General features: G+C 43.8%; 1 protein-coding gene across 10 annotated transcripts in view; it reads left to right on the top strand.

Annotated features, from left to right (window-relative positions):
• LOC105684182 (agrin-like) overlaps nt 1-20,914 on the top strand; it is a 237,606-nt gene that overhangs the window by 198,272 nt on the left and 18,420 nt on the right. For all 10 annotated transcript variants that reach the window (XM_025746565.2, XM_048648849.1, XM_025746566.2 and 7 more), the window contains one exon: nt 17,701-17,937. In XM_025746565.2, coding sequence (XP_025602350.2) covers nt 17,701-17,937 — 237 coding nt within the window. The remainder of the gene's footprint in view (nt 1-17,700; nt 17,938-20,914) is intronic.

The following is a 20,914-nucleotide window of genomic DNA, read 5'->3' as shown; positions in this document are numbered from 1 at the left end:
GGCTGACTCGCGAAAAAAAAGGAAGACAACCGGATAGAGCTCAAGAGTTTCGTAGGGGGAGGCAGATTCTCGGTTGATGCCGAGGTACCATACCGTTATTTTATCCATCAGTCTTAATAATCTCGCGGAACGTCCTCCCGCCCCCATTGAAAGGTATATGGCGTCTGATCTAATTCAACCGCTGGGATCCCGTGTTACCTGTCATAAAAAAAAGCCACTTCGAAAAATTGCAATTCTCTGTTTTTTTTTTTTCGGTTTTCCCGCGTACTCGAGCTACGTGCAACGAAGAATCGATGATTATCAACGAGTCGAATAAAAATTATTCGCCGATGGTTTGTCATCCGATTGCGAAACGTGTAACTCTGATATACGGACGTACGTAAAAATTATGCCGTTGTAAATTAGAACCCGTTTAATTATTTTTTCCCCCCCCCCCCCCCCCCCTCCAGATTCGGGAGAATTTTTTTTTTTTTTCGTTCCTGCGCAGGAAACGAATTAACGTTTTTCGCCACGTGTATGGTATACCCTGTTCAATTAATCGAGTCAATTGCATCGATAAATTCGATAGAACTTCTTTCAGTTTCTATGTATACACCTATTCGAAATTAAATTAAAGTCGATTCTCTGCGCGGCTTGCGAAGCGACGCGAAAATTACTATCGGCAAGTAGTGCACCTCCACCTGATCAGATATACGGCGTATCCTTGCATTTTTATCTCATCGACGTAGCGAGAAAATTTCTTACAACTGGCTAAACGTTTCACTACAGAAGCCGTGCGAATTTCAATTGAAAATTTGCAAAATTTATTATCAATATCGGTGGGATTCCAAGTATATTTGCGGCGTTCAACGTAATTAGCTGCTCCAATCACACGCTTTATAGGTGCAGATAGGCCCGCGGGTAGATCATCATCTCTTCTATAATTGCCCATCTATATATATGTATATATATATACATATCGTGATCCCAACTCCAGACCAAGTCCGAAGTATTAACTTGAGATTAACTCAGCCATTGAACCGGAATACCGACGTTAAGGATTAGGATATCGATTTAGGCGCGGTCCCGTTACCCTCAGAACGGGTAAGGATCGGACGTAGAAAATTTTCAAAAATAACTCCCGAAACTGAGTAATTTAAATTGAATCGAACAAATTCCGAAAAATTTCGAGTTCTTTTGCATCATCATTTTATCGATGTGATCAGTTTTAGTGCTTTTTTTTCTCTCAGATCTGGAAAAATAAGATGAACGCGCGCGGGCGGAAATGAGTCAGTTTAAGTAGAGTACAACTAAATCATCCAGTTAGCCGAGGGGGTTGACTCGTGCAGACGTAGGTGTACGATAACAAGCGTTGAACCGACCAGGAGTTGAACTGTGCGTGTGTACAGCAGGTTGGATTGTAGAAACGTTGCCCTGCTGAACCCCGGGAAATATTTTATTAAATTCTAATGCAGAGTTAACGAAGGTCCTTTGTCTGCGTTTCCCTGGTATATCATTTATGTAGATTCACGTTTTCCTGGTTTTACCATTTCCTGCGTCACTAGCGAGTAGCGAGCGTGAGGAACGCGTTGCGCGCGCGTCGAGTTCCGTCCATTAGACGGATAAACCAGGGGGATTCCCATTTGTGGTCCTGCAAATTAGGAATTAGGGTCACGCCGTTCCGACCCCGTTTGCTAACCGTCACCTTCGTCTATAACGCGAGCGGCGTAAAGTCGGAACTGCTGCAGCAGCCCGCCGCTCGTACTAAAACTTTTTCGTTTTTCTCCTCCCTCCGACGAAGAAGAAGAAGAAGAAAAAAAAAAAGAACAGAGAAGGGGAAGAATGGAAAAAAACTCGTCCCGCCATAATCGATTTTTCGGACATCCGAAACTATACGTCGCGTTTCGAACTACGGGGGGGGGAATGAATATTTCTAACGAATTCCATGAGTCGAACATTTATCGCGCACGGATCGATTCATCACTCGGAAAACGCTCTCTACATATACATACACAATTATACTTGTACACGTGTAAATTTACATAGATACTCGCGGTATCATACGTATATCTGTATATACGGTTAGAAACGAATAGATATTTGCAAGCTAAACCACTAAATTTGCCATCCAATTTACGCGTACATGGGTCCGCTAGTGTTTCTGCCGCTATAGTTGCGCCGCTGTATCACGACGGCTTTCGGGCGTCGACTCTCTACCTTCGCGGATTCAACTCACCGAAATAGCTTCGGGTTGAGATGGTTGAGCGAAGCTTGCATTGCATCGTCGAGTAGGAACGCCACTTGTACCAAACCGTCAAGCGCCGCCGGAGCTGCAGGCACTACAAGATATATACGCACACCTACATACCGTACATACCCAAGGTATACGTATATATATATATGTTCCACCGACTGAGATTTCTCCCCAATTTCAGCTAAACCATATACCAATTGCAGACAGTTGAAATGGTTGCGTTCGCTAATTTGATGAACATCAACGTATCGGTGCCAAACGCGGGATTAGCCGTAGAAATTTCGAAGACAACGACGATGCGGATTCGCGAATCAAAGGAATGGAGCGACGAGAGTCATTTTCGAGTCGCAACTCGGATCGGAGCCGATTTTACGCTTTGCGAACGAGTCTCGCGTGATTTTCCCTATTGGCGGAGCGGTCGAAATTTTGTTTCGGCCTCGCAGAGTTCGGAGGAGAAACCGCAACGCGTCGGAATCGACAATCTGCCCTCGTCATCTTGCGGAACGGTTAATCACTCCGCGTAAATAGCCCGACGCTATTCCGCCCGCTCATCCCCCTCGCCCATTTCTCTTCCCCCCTTCCACCCTTTTCTCTCCTACCGTAGCAGCAGCACGGCGCCGCCAAACTGCACCGGGAAATCCCATATCCGGTGTACCGACGCTTGCGGTCTGATTCCCGGAACGACGTTCCGTTCTAATCAGAAAATAGAGCGGGGAGCTCGCCGCTCTAGGCTCAGCGCGTACCCGTAACGGAACACATTTGATGTTTTTGATTCAAAGGAAAATCTGAAACTAACGCGACATCGACTCAATGACCATTCATTCGATCCGCGCGTTACACAGTGCGCTCGGGTTCGGAGCAATCGAAATTGCCCGGGGATCCCTCGCTGTGTGAAAATAAAGTAAAAAAACCGGAAAAATGCGATACAGAGTTTCACGCTACGTTCAAAACTAAACGGACAAATCATATCATTTGCGACGTTCGACGACCTCGGAGCCGCCTGATACACGACACGATCCCGTACCCTCTTCATAACACGACCGTAACGGGATTATCCGGCAATGCGCCGCGTAGACCGTTCGCAAATACAAGCAATAGCCGACGGCGATTCGGTATAGGTAAACGTTCGGTATCGAAAACAGATCATCGAAACTACGATCTTATCCGAATTATCTAACAGTAGCTAACCCACCCCCTACGCCGGACTCGGGCAACGCCGCTGACTACCTACTCCTCCAACGTTCCATACATAAATTATGCGGGGATATAGTTATGCGCGGTATACCTGTGCGAGGACCAGCCCCGCGGCGACGAAACCATGCGAGCGTTATACGTACAGGGCGGCAGCGGGGTATGGATTATGCCTCTATAATCTATATACCCTCGTACATAGTGGGGCGGTATATAGGTGGTGGCAGGTATCGTAAATCACAGTTTTAACGCGGAATCAATATGATTTACCGAGAGATTCGGTCGCGATATGGCGCCGGACGGCGGGAGGGTATAGGGTGGCGGTTCGTGAGGAAGGGCCGATCGGAGGAAGGGTGAAAAGCCTCGAGGGCTGGAATTGTCTGCGCGGTAACGCTGCGGTGTTTCCCCCGCTTTCCGTACACGTATACCGCGCGAGCCATGCGGTAACTAGGTTGATGGCGCGTTGCGTCCCGCGTTTGTCCCGGCTGGACAGATATTTCCTATTTCCTATTTCCTGGACGACGGACACCACGGAGGAAACTTGGAACACATTCGCTACCGCTAATCGCGAGCCCGAATTTCCGGTGGAAACCGAAGAGTTATTCGACCGTACCGGCGTTCCCTTCGATCGGTAAAAAGTCACGAGAAAAACTACCCCTTTCATATTTCGCAATATCGCATTTTCTACCACGTGCGCGACCCAGGGATTCATGAAAATGTTTGTCTTCCGAAAAAGAGAGCGAGGTATAAAGGAGAACGGGAAAAAGAGAAAAAAAAAAAAAAAAACTAGAGCAGAGACAAGAGAGGATTGGAACAAAAAATACGACCGAAAGATTCATAATTTCGAGTTTGTTTACAAGAAATTCTTCCACGGGTCACCATATGGTGCCCACGGATGCTACGCCATTCGAACTCCTCAATGGTTGGAATTTTTTTCTCCCCCCCCCCTCCCTCGCCCTCCCCCCCCTTTCTCTTGTCTTTTTGGGTTGGTTCTTTTTGTCTCTTTTTGCGACCCTCTCGAACCCCTCGCGTTATACTTATTGACGCGACGCGAGGCTGACGCCAAAGTTCGTGTTTCCGGTGTCCTGCACGCACCTGCGGAAAATGGTATGGAGATTATTTATTTAGAAAGAATATGTGCGTCGTTAAATAAAATGACGTAGAACGAGAAATAAGAATCGCCGTTAAAATTGAGTTATCGCCGGGACGTCCGCGGTGAGTATCGGATCAAGTGCTCTTCGTCCAACCAAAATCTGAGGGGATACCTCCGAAGTTTTCCATCGGTTCTCGTTAAAGCCTCCTCGTGATTACCATATATTATGGTCCGGCGAGAAAAATCTCGAACTCGTATACGCGTGTGCCCGCTACATACGGTGTTTATGACCCACCCCCATACTCGAGATTCAAAGGAAAGCAGAAGGAAAATTGTTACGACTCGGGGTTTATGGAGACTCCGCAGCGCCGGCCGTGAGTGGGATATACTTTCGCTCCATGGGAAACATCCGACTACTTTGCATCGGTTGGAAATAGGGATTTCACTCCTCTTCTTTAACCACTCAGGTATTCTCCGGAGTCGTTGAATTATCTTAAATATTCCGATTCCTCGGGATTGAACTCCCTCATATTCGAAGAACATAACAGGCGTTCTTCACGGTCGGACGATTCGCGTTGTTTGCGGAATTATACGCGTCATTATTATCGAATAACGTGCCAGTCATGGTCGCGGTAGGTATCGTGTATGAATTTTCGTCGAGCGATCATTTTCGCGTCCACCGGAGGCCACCGTGGCTTGTTTTTTTTTTTCTGAAAAGTCAAATACTCGTACGCCCAATCGCGTAATTTCGTATCACCCTAAGCGAACGCGAACGAGCCCAAAATTGGAAGGGGGTAAATCGAACCTACGTCACGTTGCTAATTACTTATTTACCCAAGGTATTAATTATGTCCCGTGTGTTCCGTTTCAACTGGTAACGTTCACCCTTTCACCGCAGAGCGATCGAGCCATAAACGTCACCTAAATTTTCGCGAGGGGGTTGAAAATCTTGGGAAAGCGTGTACGCGATGTACACCGACTGAAACGGAACTCGCGAGGACCTAGGCGCCGAGGCTAAGATTCAGCCGATACGGGGCCGCGAGCTGAAACGTCGAACCGCCGAGCGCATTGGCAGGAGCAAACGGGACGACAGAAATATACCCTTCCTTGCCAAATTGCAGCATTAAACTCCGGCTGGGGGTGTGTAACACCGTGGGCCAGAAACGGAGTTGGGACGTGATTACGTCACTTCCTTGACGTGCCAGTAAAGCCTGCCGGGAATACCTAATGTAGATTGACAAGCTTTAACTCCATTACCAATAAATCTCGCATTATCGTAGTTATGGCCGCTGCCGTATGTGATATATTATATATAACTTGAATGGATAATTGTTATGTGTAACGATTAGTTACCCCTCTTCATTCATATGTAATTCGCGCTACCATTGAATCGTGTTTGCAGTCCAGGTTTTCACCTGTCCACTCGCATCACGGAAAGAAGCGATTGGAAATGTTTGTCATTCGCGAATGCACGCCGGAGTTATTCCATCGCGTACCGCGAGTCAGTTTTCTTGACGAATTTCGGAATAACTCCCGTTAATTTTTGCTTCTTTTGTAATCCCGAGTGTCGATAAAGCGAGTGCGATCGCACGACGACGAAATTCCTCGTCTGGACGGTCAGCGGGACGTGAAAAAAAAAAAATTTGAAAAAAAACCAAAAAGGAAAGGGGCGAAGGATACGGGGTCGCTTTCACACCAGCAATGCACTCTGGCGTATCATAGGCACCTACCTTTAATGTTTTCTCTCTAAAAATCAATATCGGGGTTCGCAGCGCCTCGTACCGGTGGTAGAGGAAGACGAATCTCCAGTGTCTCGAAATCCGGGCAGTGGTGCCCTTGCGGTGCAAAAAGCCTGAAATTCTTCCGCAAAGTGCCAAATCAGTGAAATCGTTTTTGCCCGAAGAGTCGCAAAAAAGTGTTTGCGAGGATTAAACGGAAGCCACCCTTGCTCCGGGGGTCGCCATATTGAATCACGGACATTTTCGCGCAGCCTCGTGTGACCTCGTGTGACCTCGTAGTCACGTGTTACTCGAGGTTTCGATACGTATTTTCTTTTTTCTATTTTTTTAGGTTTTTTTTTTTTCATATTTAACTCATTCTATATTTTTATCATAAGGCAATATTTGTTCTTCGTCACTTTTTTTCTTGCAATTCTTCGCCCGTCCCGCCACATATCCTTTAAAAATTTCATCCGGATACACCCGTTAATTACCAGGCGCGAGCTCGTCAATCGCGATATGAAAAAATTCTCATCGAAAAATAATAACTAACTTTGATAAAAAAAAAACATTTCGTAACGAACAAACCTATAATGAATATAAAAACTTGAGCATACAACATTGAAACAAATGACGTACACGGAAACTACTAATGAAAATACCCATGGAAAGAGGGTGAAAGAGAATTTGGTAAAAAAGAAATGAATGAATAATAAATAATAATACTAAATTGTAATGCGTACAGAGTAGATGCGTCGTTGGCGGGGGGGGGGGGGGGGGGGGTATCGGGGATTTCGTGGACCGCATTTGTCAAGCATTTTATTTACCTCCATTTTCACTCGGGGGATGGTCTGCGAGCGTTATATTAATTGGTACGTTTAAACATGTAAAATAACAAATTGATAGTATAATTTGCCGAACTAAAACGCGTGCGGAGGCAATTAAAACGACAAATTACAAAGTGCTCGTGTTTGTGAACGACAAACGTTACGTATACATACCCAATAGCCGGCTTAATAATAACAAAAAAGGAAAAGAAAAAAAAAAAAAATGAACTTCATATCTCAACGGCGCACTTCAACCGGAAACAGATTTGCACCGACCAGTTACAATCTACAACGTACCACCAACCGTCAAAGCGTTAAATTTCCCATGTAAACGTCACAGAACGGGAGAAAATAAAGAGGGATGAAAAAAGGAAATCCCAGACGCTCGCTAAAATAACACGATCTCCGTAGTCGCGCGAGCCGCGGCATATAGAGAAGAGATTTTCGAACAAATTGAAACTGCACGTAGTAGAAACTAAACCGCGAGCTCCGAAGATATATTTTTCCACCAAACTAGATCTAAATTTTGTCCGGTTTATTTAACCGCGTGCGAGCCAGCGCTCCGAAAATAGAAGGAATCCAAAAAAAAAATGAATTTTTAATTAAAATTTCACCATTTAGTTAGCTATACGGGGGAGAGAAAAAAATTGTTTCTTTTTTTTTTTTTTGGACCGGCGGTTCCTCCCATAGTCAGGAATTACCCCTAAAATTTTTGGTCAAGCTTGTAAAAGTATACTCGAAACGGAGCGAAGCGGTTTTATATTTTATGTGTACAACGTATAATGGGGCTTAAGTTTCATATGCAAGCAGACGCGCCGCATCCCCTGCACGTATCCCCACGTATGTAATAACAAGGAGTAGGTTACACCGGACGGTATGTGGAGATGAAAAACAAGAACATGGATACAGTACAAACGCAAATACAAAATATAAATACAAACACACAAACAGAAACCGGAAGCGGAAGGTAGAGACGCGATAGTGGATGAGATAACCCATAAATAATACAGAGGCTGCTGCTATTATATTTACACACATGCAGCTGCAGGAATTGTATATGCGTATAAAGATAGGTGTATATATTTACTACGTATCTGCATATATCGAATGTCCTATATTCGCCCGAAGCATGTACGGCAGGGGAAGATCCATAGTTTATTTCCGAAGAGGATGAAAAAAACGTTATTCCGATCATGAGGCGGGAAATTTTTCCTTCGAAAACCCGGAGGTTGCGATACGTGTATAAATTTGGTCCTAGCAGAAGAAAAGGATCCTCGTCTGTTTTTGTGGGTTTTCTTTTTCTCTTTTTTTCAAATCACACGTACGAATTTCTGTTCGACAATACGGCGAGGCTTATACACCGGCGCCACGCGCGACGATATGGGCGACAAATATTAGAAAAGAACCATATTTTAATCGGTCGCAGTTTATCAACGGTATTACGGTAAATCACTCGTTCCTTTCCACTTCATAACTCAAGCCAGGATCCTGGATCGGGTGTCCCTTGATCCCCCGGAGGGTCGGCCTGTACCCTCTTCGTCCTCTTTTTCCTTTTTCCCGGGTCCCGGTAGCTCCGCCGTCAGTTTCTTTCTTATTTATGGTCCGTGGGGTAATTCTCAAAGTTTTGCCCGATTCTGCATAGCCAACTACGCGATTCTTTCTTTCCCTTTTTTCCTTACGTTTTTTTTTTATCCCATTTTCCCTTTGTCTTCCTTCTCCTTTCACCCCGTCTTTCCACGTCCGCGACCTCCGGCTCACCTCGACCGTCGCGGGAGCCGAGGTGTTCCTTAATTTTTCATCGAATATCGATATTGTAAAGCTAAATTGCGTGCGCGAGGAATTTTTTTCCGTCTTTCCTTTCGTACGGTAATATGAACAAGAATCGAATAAGCGAAACGAAAGATACGATATTCGGAAGGGTTGGAAAAGTACACGTTGTATCAGAGATGATAAAAATACGTGTAGGAATACGTGGATAATTTTTTAGCAATTTCACGGTACGTCCAACACGTAACTGACTACTGGGTCAAATCTTGACCGTGTGAAAGAGTACATGGTTAAGATGATACGAGTGTAAAGAGGGAGAAAGAAGGCGAGGGATGCGGGAGGGGGGGGGGGGAGGTCGGAAGGTGGAGATAGAGATGGAGATGGAGATGGAGGTCGCGCGGGGCACGCCGGGAGAAATAATGGGGCTCCTCCGACACTCTGGGGAAATGCGAACCGGTAGAAATGTGGGACTCGTTTCTTGCCTCAGACAGTGATTCGTCTAGGCTAAGATGGGAGACTTTAGGAGAGGGATGACGCGAGGGTGGAAAGGAAGTCAGGGAAAACTGAGGGAAACAACGCCGGGCGAAAGAGCCTTTGCATTTTTCATCTGCATACTTAGAGTCTCAGCTAGCCGTCAGATAAAACACTCAAAGCCACCATTTATCCCTCGCATTATACGACTGGCGATAATTATCACTCTTTATCACGCCTCTTCAAAAACCCGCCAAATCTCAGACGCCTCGCTACCCTTTATTTTTATAAAATACATACAATGAAAAAAAAACAAGACTACAAATATTACAAATTTCTACGTCGTCCCAAGAAATCAATGCAGCTACGCAAAAATATACGAAAGGTAGAAATTTTCACCCCCTTTGCGAAGTGCGGGGCGTGTTTACATTTTCATTTATCGTCAGCCTCGGGCGAACCTTATAGAGAAAGGATGTTTTTTTTTTTTTATTTTAGATTTGCCCGAACATTTTGGTTAACGCGGGTCTGAGTCGGGCACCAGCTGCTCTCTCAGTAGTAGTCGTTCGTGACGGTCCGCCGACCGTCTGCAGACCAGCGACGGGTTTTACTACTAACGGTTGAAATAACCGGAACGCCTTTACGCTGAAGCAAAACTCGCGCAACCGTAACACTTTTACCAATTCCGTACGACCTACCCCACTTTCATATTTCTGGTCAATAATTTGGCCACCCCTTAATTTGTGGAAACGGCGGAATCGAGAGGGTCGGTTATTTCACTTCTCTGGTTGATATTCGGTTACTTCCGTTTCTTCGCTGTTATCATTTTTATTTATTTATTTTTTTTTTCACGAGAGAAAAAAAGCAAAGGAAAAATGCTGAAGAGCAGATAGCTGGTGGTGATGAGATACGGATAAAGCAGCAATGAGGGAACCCTCGTGTCATCTCCCCAGGCTGTTCATTTCATCCCTCTTGATGCGCTACGTCACAAACCTGAAGTATCTTAAATATTCATACGTCCGAAAGCAGTGCCGAAAGTAGGAAGCTGGCTGGGGGTGCGAAAAGGGAAAAGGGAAAGGAGACGGAGAGGGGAAAGAGCGAGGGGGAAACGAGGGGGGATGAAATGCAGCAGCGAATCTCGGGAAACAGCCCGCGGACACTCGGGCGACATCTCCTTGCTCTTCAGAAGACTAGCCACCACGAGTGGATGGTCGCAAAAGAGAGCGATTCACGTTCAAGAGAAGCGAATCTTGAGGATGGTAGGGACATAATAGGAGGGTGAAAAGTCCGTCGCGTTGCGGTTGGCAACGGATTTAGCTGAATGTAAAGTTGTCCGTGATTTTTGGCGAAAAAAAAAAAAATAAATAAAGAATTTTTCACCCTTCGACCGCCGCTGGGCTGCCAATGCCGAGCGGCTCTCTCCCTCGGGCTCTTTCGCCTCGCGATTCTTCAGACTCTCGACGACCTTTCGAATCCTTTTAGCTCGTGCAAAGTGGGCGAGGTGAACGATGTACGTAAGAACTACAAAAATTTCCTTTTTAAACATCGAAGCGAGAAAGTTAACTCGGTCGAAAGACGAGCGGGTGCCGGCGAGTTCGAGGACTCCGTAGGAAGTGCTCCTGGGGACGGAGACTCCGCGACGAATGGCGAGCGAAATCCACGATATCCCGAATTCGATCGAACGACGATACTCGCGGGTTTCGAGCGAAGGCGAACGCCTCTTTTTTTTAGTGCGGGATAAAGCGACCGCCTCGCGCTGCAAATGCAATCATTTCGAGGATCAAAGAGCTAATCAATTCCGAGTAGACAATGGCCGACTTTGTTCGCCGGTCTTCGCGCCGGTTTTCAAAAGGCGTTGTGAGCCAAGGACGAGCCGAAAGGGAGGGAAAGGTGAACGGTACGAAGGGCAAAAGCTGCGGCAACTCGATTGTCGCCGAGTTAATTACGAATTTCATAAGCCCGTCACGCCTCTCGAGGTCCCTAATAGCTATCTTTCGATAGCAAAATTATACCTAGCGCGATATTAATCTCGCGTGGCGATGAAACAAGTGGCGATAAAAAGAAGAAAATCAAAAAAAAAACTACGCAGTCCGGTATCATTTGGAATAAAGTAGGTAAAACCAACTGATCCGTTCGATCGATGATTTCCAATTAGCATAAAGATAACGGACTCGAAGGGTTGAAGGAAGTCGGGTGGTCCGCGGACATGCGACATGCGTTTTTCGTTCGGTAATTTCAAATGGGTTCAGATAACAACTGAACAGCGAACCGTCGGCGACACGATAACTTAACGCTACCGAGACAAGCAGTTGAACAATTTGGTCCCAGGCAAAAACAAGATAAGTCAGATTCTACGGCGGGAAAAGAGGACAAAAAAAAACAAAAAAAATGAATCGACTAAAAATGAAAGAACCGCCGCGTCACTAAAGTCCGACAACTTGTTGAGGTCAGACACGACATCGGGGCAATATTCGTGTCGAGACGACATTACGATCGCAAATTGCGCGTGACAAAGACACACTTCCAGGTAAAATCATCCCTCAGGAGTGTTCCGTCGGGATACACTAATTTATAACGGAAAGAAAACAATGAAAAAAAAAACCTTCTAATAACCTTACCTAGAAAATGTGTTTCCTATGCCCTATATTTGTGCAGGAATAAATTTTCGCTTCGAACAACGGTGTATTGTATCAAGTTCGTACGCGTGTACCTTGATGAAGTTGGCTGGAAAAATGACTGCGGGATACAATGTACCTACCCACCTCGGGTCTTGATCGCCGAGAACCTTGGGCACCGGGCAACGTCCGGCATAACGGCCGAACAAGTTCGCTTCAAACGAGGCACATTAGGCATAAACTTTTTGGAGTAGAGGAGAAGGTAAAGGGACGTCCGTCTTTGGACATTCGTTGACGAGGGTTTGACGGGTTTCGTTCGACCGAGGCTTCTGGGGGTCCGAAGGATTGGAACGTCGGGAACGCTTTGGAGGCAACTTCATCCCCCCTCCTCCGACGCGTTTGAGAAAATTTGTTAATTCTAAATCGTGACACGTGGCCCCGACGTAGCCGGTCGCGCTATTGCGAAAATGATAAGCTCCTCGCCCTTCAACGCTTCAGGAATTTATGAAACGTATTCACCCTACGACCGATTCGCTTCGCCGTACTTTGCTCGCTGGACGTTATGACGGAGAAGAGATATAAGGAGGCAATTTTAGCGCCATCAAATATCAATGGCGAACCGTCCGATTGGGTCGGCTCCTAAACCACCTTGTCCCGGGCTAACTCGATCTAACTTGGAGTCACCCAACCCGAAACGGACGTAACGAAATCCTCTACATACCTACGCATATATGTATATAAACCAGCCTTCCGATCGTGCATGCACATCGCTCACCGGGCGCAACCAATGACACGATCTAACCACATCGTTTGTCCGGTCACCGTGACCGTCCCATTGAACGACCGAGTGAACAGCTCGAATCAAAAATCTCTCGACCAAAACCACTTGGGATTTTCATAACCAGATTAAACCGACTGCTCGTATAATCCAGCGAATTAATACAGGCGATAGATGTGACCTAATTAGGGTCCCACTATCGCAAATTTCTCCAGCACTTAGATCGTAATTTCGGTATTTCCCTTCATAGAAATTTGATTCTCACGACCGTTCTCGCTCGTTTATCCTCTCAAGTTATTCACGATTCAATCGTCGCGTATATTTTAATTTTAATGCAGAAATATAGGGTTTTATGTGACAGTCTACACGACCGTCTACTTCGCTATAACGCGCCGGTTCCTACGTTACGATACAACCTGTTTATATCGCAGGGGTGTTCTCCGTACATACCGTATGAGCGCACAGTGCTACCGAGTCACCTATCTATTATACTCGTTTGTCCCGCTCCTTTGCGCTTTTAACGTTCTCTGCACTACCGCGGCACGAAACAATAGTCACAGCCTGCTTTTAACGGGGTGAATGTTCCTCACGTACACGTGTACCATGTAGACCGCGTAAAATTGTGTGCGGGGGGCACAGCGTGACACGTGGAGGAACGAGAGTCGTCTTTTTTTGCAGCAGATGAACGCGCAAGTTATGATGCAACGAGAGAAAAAAAATATATATATATATTCACAAACGAATAAGAATAAAATTGTAAAAATTGTGCGAACAGGTGCGCGTTAGAAATTACCCCGAACGATATTCAACTCTGGAAAAATTTTCAACGCTAGAAAGCTGATATTCCGGAAGAAAGAATTTAGCTATGAGGCTTTCCGATTACGTTTATCGAGGAAAGCTAATCCCCTGCATTTTCTCGTAAATTCCCCCAAGTTGTCGGATCGATTTTTGTTTCTTTACATTCTCATACTTTTTTCCTATAGCAGCTATACACTTCCAGTAATAACCCTGTCAACGTCGTACCGACAATTAAAATCTGCGAGAGTTAATCGAACGTCCAATGCAGATTATATAATAGCGCGTTATTATTAGTCAATTGAATGCGTCTCCGGAGTAGCGACTCACGTTTTATTTCACGTTGATTTGATTCTTCTCCTTTTACTTTTACCCGGTTCACGGTTGAGAATCGCGGAGAATCTCCTCCGATGCTTTAATTTTTACACAAAACTCTGAACGTACCCAACAATTTACCGGACTAATTTTCCATCCCTCATTGTCATTCCTCTAACGTGAGTTTGACGTGCGAACGGTACAATACCGGTGGAAAATAATATCGCTCTGTAATAAAGTAAAAATACAAAGTTTTGTACCCCCTTTCATTCCTCATCAACTACCCCCTTCCCACCCCGTGCGATAACCTTCACTGTAGTCGTTTCCCATCATCCGTACAGCCTGTTTTAAAAATGTTTAGAATCGACGTCGCGACATCGTTTGCTTTTTCTTTTTGCTCGAGGCCCACGGTAGGTCGATTAACTTTTTAGTTTCTTAACCCAGGGCACGAAATGAGCGACCTAACAACGAGTCGGCATTTTCAGGTGGTCCGCACAGTACGAAATAACTTGTGCAGCATAATTAGGTATATCTTTACAACGCTATAGTATTCGTATATAACCATCATGGAGAACGGAGGCCACGGCAAGGACCGACGTATATAGAAGGCCACTTAACGGTTAACGTCTGACCACTAATCTACCTGACTCCCTGACCGCTACCCCTTTGACCTCTGAGGGCGGCTGGGCCACGGCTTACTAATTATTCTTTCGCCCCTACCCTCGTCTCCAGTCTCGGCTAAATACTCCGGACAATTAATCTGTCATTCGGATGTTTAGCTGGTGCAAATTTCTGCAGCTTGTACACTATCGCTTTCTTCTAGAAATGTGTAGGCGAAGCGTGCGTAATCGGAGCTTTTTTCGTCCGTTAAATCGACCGAATCAGACGACGGTAACGAGCGTTTGTTTAATCGTTTTTGAACAAAAAAAAAATCATCCATTATATTTCAATTATAAATTGCAGTGGTGCGAACAAAAAATAATCAGAACGTCGTCGAATCGCTCCGACCGCTAATTTTCTTTGATGACTACGCGGTAAATTTCCAAATAATTCAGAAAAATAAAAGAATTAAGTGAATGAAAAAAATTCGATTCGAGTGGAGTATAAATTAATTGAATAATCATTGTTAAATCGCGATAAAATAATTAAGCCCGTTTGTCGTTTATTGTTTGATCGCATTCCCCGACATTTTATGAATTCAGAATGTACACTTCGTGGCATTTTTTTTGCGTTTGTATTTTTTCTTCCTTCGATCTGTTCGTCAGTTCATAAATCGAATTCCATAATATTTTAGACCTTTTTAGAATGCACACTTTTATTATCCTCTGCACCACCATTGCCGCGTCGAGTTGTTGCTACATTTATCCAAAAGGTATAAACCTGATTCATATTTTCCCGTGATATTTTGTCACTTTATGAGAATTTGCGAAAATATAGATCAAACACGCATCGGTTATCCATTCATAAATCTCGAGCTTTTAGCCGTCAGCGACGTTACAAACTAGATTATCATTATCAATTTTTACCATCTATTGAATGGGGTTTTTGGAATTGAAACAAAATTCAAAGAGAAAAAAAACCAAAACTAACGAAATGGAATAAAATGACACTTTCAAAGGGTTTTTTTATACCTCGCGAAGCTGTCGGCTTTTATACGTCAAATTGCACTAGTTTCTGCACTAGGGTGGGTTGAAAATTTTTTTTTTTTATTCTCTTGGCATGGGGAAAGAATTTGTACCTTATAAAAAAAGAAAATTTGTCATATGTGAAAAAAATTTTGTACTTGATATTTTGAGGTAGCCCACTCGTTTTTTGAATAAATAATTAATCAAGTGGGGTACTTCCAGCAAATAAATTTTTTCCACCTCATGATAACTCGATCAATTGCATGAACAGATGATTTTGGCTTTCAGATTTGGATTCCTGAGCTGATTATACGTGAGATTACTCTTGAAGAACCAAAAAAAAATTCGATTTTTGAGCAAAAAATAAATCATTGTTTTAATTAGGTTTAATATGCTTTTCTAACGTATTTTGATCTCAGGAATCCGAATCTGGAAGAAAAAATGACCTATCTCTAAAATTGACCGAGTTATCGCCAATTTTCAGCTTTTTGGGGTCAAAAATAAAAAATTGATTTTTCAGTCTATCTCAATGTAATTTGAGCTGAGAAATCCGAATCCGGAAGAAAAATTGGTCTATCGGCAAAAATGACCGAGTTATCCCCATTTTTTGGCGATTTTTACCATAAAAATGGAGATATCTCAAAGGGAAAAAATCGTAGCTCAATTTGGACAACGGATTCGTGTTCCTGAGGTCAAAATACATAAGAAAAGTGCCATACGATCAATTTTAAAAAATAAAAATTTTTGGCCAAAATTTGAGATTTTTCCAAGGGGTACCCCTTACGATTTTTTCAAATTTTGGCAAAAAATTTTTATTTTCAAAAATTGATCGTATGGCACTTTTCTTATGTATTTTGACCTCAGGAACACGAATCCGTTGTCCAAATTGAGCTACGATTTTTTCCCTTTGAGATATCTCCATTTTTATGGTAAAAATCGCCAAAAAATGGGGATAACTCGGTCATTTTTGCCGATAGACCAATTTTTCTTCCGGATTCGGATTTCTCAGCTCAAATTACATTGAGATAGACTGAAAAATCAATTTTTTATTTTTGACCCCAAAAAGCTGAAAATTGGCGATAACTCGGTCAATTTTAGAGATAGGTCATTTTTTCTTCCAGATTCGGATTCCTGAGATCAAAATACGTTAGAAAAGCATATTAAACCTAATTAAAACAATGATTTATTTTTTGCTCAAAAATCGAATTTTTTTTTGGTTCTTCAAGAGTAATCTCACGTATAATCAGCTCAGGAATCCAAATCTGAAAGCCAAAATCATCTGTTCATGCAATTGATCGAGTTATCATGAGGTGGAAAAAATTTGTTGCTTGATATTTTGAGGTAGCCCACTCGTTTTTTGAATAAATAATTAATCAAGTGGGGTACTTCCAGCAAAAAATTTTTTTTCAACCCACCCTATTGTACAGTCGGCGGATGGATGAAATACGTAGTATGATCATTTAATTAATCAAACTATAATAAAGGACTATCGTTATTATCTTTTTCGAATGACGTACGTATTACTCGAGTATAGAGGTCACGGTGAGAATAGCTTTTTTTCACGCGGTATAATTAAAACGTGCAGCGATATTTCCGACGTCGGTCTCAACGTTGAGCTTTTTCAAAGCTCGCGAAGTCTAGACTGATTAATGTCTCTCCGGCTTAAATCACCTTCCGTTACGTCTTTGAAAAAAGAAAAACGAACCTTTCAAAGCATCCGGTTTTACCATTGATTGCCTTATACGAATATGTGTACATATATACTGTTATGTAAAACTTTCAACAAAAAACAAAAAAAAAAAATGGACGCCTCTCGGCTCATTTTCAAATCAGCTAATCCTCCGACGACGCGAATCCGGCCGTTGATATTTGACGTGCGTATGTATATTAAAAATGGAATTAGTTGGTACGAGATCGGTTTCCGATAATGTGGAGCTTAAATTCTGAGCTTAAACCAGTATTAATGCAACATGGAAAATTTCACTTCAACCCGACGGTGTTCAATAAAAAATGATTTCCGTCGGATGAGAATTAAGAAAATTAGTATTTCGAAGCGGAGGATCAGATTATTACACGGTAGAACTAAACGAGGCAATAATTGATACAGAAACATCGAAAACCGATAGCTGAGGTCGACATTTACATATTCGGTACACCAGAAATTGAATAATCCATCATCCTTTACGCCGACGCTTTTGGACGTATTATACGTCTCACCTATACCACAGCTATACTGCATTAACTGATCGTTATATTATCGAATCTTCTGTTACAGAAATAACCGATCCTTGTGCAAAATTGAACTGCTCTCAGGGTGCGCAATGTGTTCGTACCAGGGACGGTACCGAAGCAAAATGTGAGTGTTCGGTCTCGTGTCCAAGCCTCGGTGATCACCAGGGTGCTTCTCCGGTATGCGGAAGTGACGGGATCGACTACCCCAATTTGTGCGAATTGAATCGTGCCGCTTGTACGAGAGGATTGAACATCACCGTGGCTTTCCGCGGCAAATGTGGTGAGTACAAAAAAAAAAAAAAAAACAACTTATTTCGATCTAGGTGAATAAAAAAAATAAATCCTTCCCCTTCATCGTCGATGCAGCGCAAAAGGTATGAGGTAGTAAGCGGAATGTCTGCGTGCGCTAAAAATCGACGGACGCGTAATGTATATAATGAAGCGCATTACAGGTAGGTAGGTATACCTATATAATTATAGCAAGGTATTCATTCTACATTAGACCGACGTGACGTGCACACGATATTCGTGTAACGTAACCTAATTATAACACGAGTACTGAAACTGGTGCAGAGTGCAATGAAATTATAAAGAAACCCTTCCGCACCACACGCTCGTAAAATGAGCAATTATGATTAACGCGCGACAAACGTGCGCGGAGGAACGAGTGTAGTGCACATCGGTGGTTTCCTCCAACGCCACGTTCGTTCGTACGTTCGTTCGTTGTATAATTCATTTCCTCCCTTTCTCTTTCTCTCTCGTTATTTTCCGCGTGTCCAGATTCCTCGGTAAACGTGACACCTCCGCCGCGACGCCGATATAACGGCGGCGACGGCGGCTCCGGCGAGTGAATTTTTACAAGAAAATGCGACAGCCGCATTTCCCCCCGGTCATCCCGCGTAACGCGCTTGTTTTCCCGGTTAATACGTACGAGTGTACACAAGTGCGATGATAAATTAACCGGCGCACGAGCGAGTCAGCGGTGTGGAGAGTCTGACAATGAGCGCAGCGAGACGTAACGTCCCCGATATACGGACGATTTATCGCGTCTGACTGTACCGATATTATTACCGGGGCGCAACCGCCACCCTCCACTGATCCGAACGGGGTAAGTCAGTGTCGAAAATCGTCGTAAACCTCGCGCCTCTCCAATTTTCCGACGAACCTACGCGAATATTTCCACCGTTGAGCGCTACCCTCGCCTCGCCCTCGCATCCCGGCAGCCACGTAACGTCGCGTTCGTCCGATGCTCTGCAGTACAAACTTAGCGAGCGTTTAATCAAGCGAGCAGTAAGGACAAATGTTTGATCAGGCAGGTAGGAAAGTGCTATTTACTTAGGATTAAGTAAGTCGTACCATCCAGTCCCGTTTCTACTCCCCCCGCTCCCCCGCTACCCACTCCCACCGACGCCGCGACGCCGCATTTTCAACCCCCTTATTTCGTACGGACGTCGCGACGTACAGATACACGTATGCACACAGAGTCATACCGGATTCGGTACCGACTGGCAACTTCGAACTGGCTGTTAATGAGTTGATTAAATATTTCACCCGCGAAACAGATACCTTGTGTGCTCACCCTGCACCTATACTCCGATAGCTTTAGCGTCGAGCGGCCTACCCGCCGCCGGGGATCAAAGCGATGATTGGAACATCACCCGGGGGAGGGGAGAGGGATAACAATGCTTAATTCGACGACGGAGTCACCCCGTTCCCGATTAGGATATAATTTTTATTCCGCCAACGGGGCGGAGAAGAAGGTGAAGAAAAAAAAAAAAGAAGAAGAAAGGATACGACTCCGTGAAATGAGAGGCGATATGCCCCCGAGCTTCTTATTTCCAACTTCCTTCGCCAATTTCAACTCCTCGTTTATTTATTTACACACTCATTTATCTTTCCCTTGACGTAGATAGAGCGCGTCATTCGACGTATACGTATAACGTACGTACAAAGTGAGGAATAAAACTTCCTACCCCCCTCCCCAACTATATGTGTGTATCTATATACCCAACCTACACATTTTTATAAATATTTTATTCAATCCAAAGTTGAGGGTGGTATTTTATTTATATTAATATACGTACTCCGACCATACACAGAGTTGTCGGTTGAAAAACCATTGGTGAAAAAAAAAGAAGAGGAGAGACAACGCGTACAATATTTTTGTACGATACATCAGGGTAAACTGCGCAGGACTTTGAGCTTTGCATATTCGAAAAGACGCGTTGAATTGGGTGGTAGCTCGTAATTCGTATTCGCTTAGCTCTACCCCCAGAAGCGGGAGGCTCGTCTCGAAGTCAAAAATTTTGTCAACTCATCAAAGAGCTTTTTTCGCAAGCTTCGAGTTGCAAATACGACTTTCCTCAGATTTTTTAGCAATACGTATACCTGAGTATCACAGGTACCGCACAAACAACGGTTATTGGAAATATCTTGTGAATGGAGTTCCCAGATTCTACGTAATCGAATGAAAATCTTCACAGCGATGAGATAAAAAATTGCTTCTGTAGAAATCGAACCGCAAACAATGAACATTTTATTTACTACTCTTTTTTCTATCGTCTTTTTCCTTTTTTTGCCGTATCGACGAGTAACAATAATAATTATTGTAGAAATAACGAAATAAAAAAAATTATTTGCCGCGACTCTTGACGTAGCTACGGAATCCTTTTTCTCGACGTTACTTACATCAGATGTCCTTGAGGGTCTTATAAATATATTTATATAGACGATTTCCGAGAAACGAGAATCCCACCCCATCGACTCAGTTCGGATTACCACTCGATGGAGGACGAGGTTGGGGGAAGAGAACCCGCATCCACAACAAATTACTTTTAGACTTCTGCGCCTTGGTTTGCAGTTAACGAAATGACGAACATTTTTAATGACACCGTACGTACGTAAGTCACGATTTTTTTTTCCTTTTTTTCTCCTCGTCTTAGACGTAAGATTTTTTGAATAAAAAAACAATTTTCAAAGATCTGTAAAATTCTAACGCCGCGATAATTGTGCGGATTAACATCTGAATCGCGATGGTTAAATTGAGCGGAAAAATTGGGAAAAAAAAATAAATCCTATAGCTATTGCGAGACGGAGGGAGGAAGAAAAAAATCAGGCTCGAAAGAATCGAGCGTAGCTTGCAGGATTGAAATTGAAAACGGATCAGTCTGCCAATTTTTCTCACTCACTTTTTCCCACGTATTACACGAGTCTTCCTACACCGAGAAGAGAAGAGGAAAGGAGCGGAAGAGAGAGAG

This window comes from Athalia rosae, chromosome 1 (assembly GCF_917208135.1).
Source record: "Athalia rosae chromosome 1, iyAthRosa1.1, whole genome shotgun sequence".
Classification (NCBI taxonomy): domain Eukaryota; kingdom Metazoa; phylum Arthropoda; class Insecta; order Hymenoptera; family Athaliidae; genus Athalia; species Athalia rosae.
The sequence above is the reverse complement of the archived record's forward strand: the minus strand, read 5'-3'. Positions and strand labels throughout refer to the sequence as shown.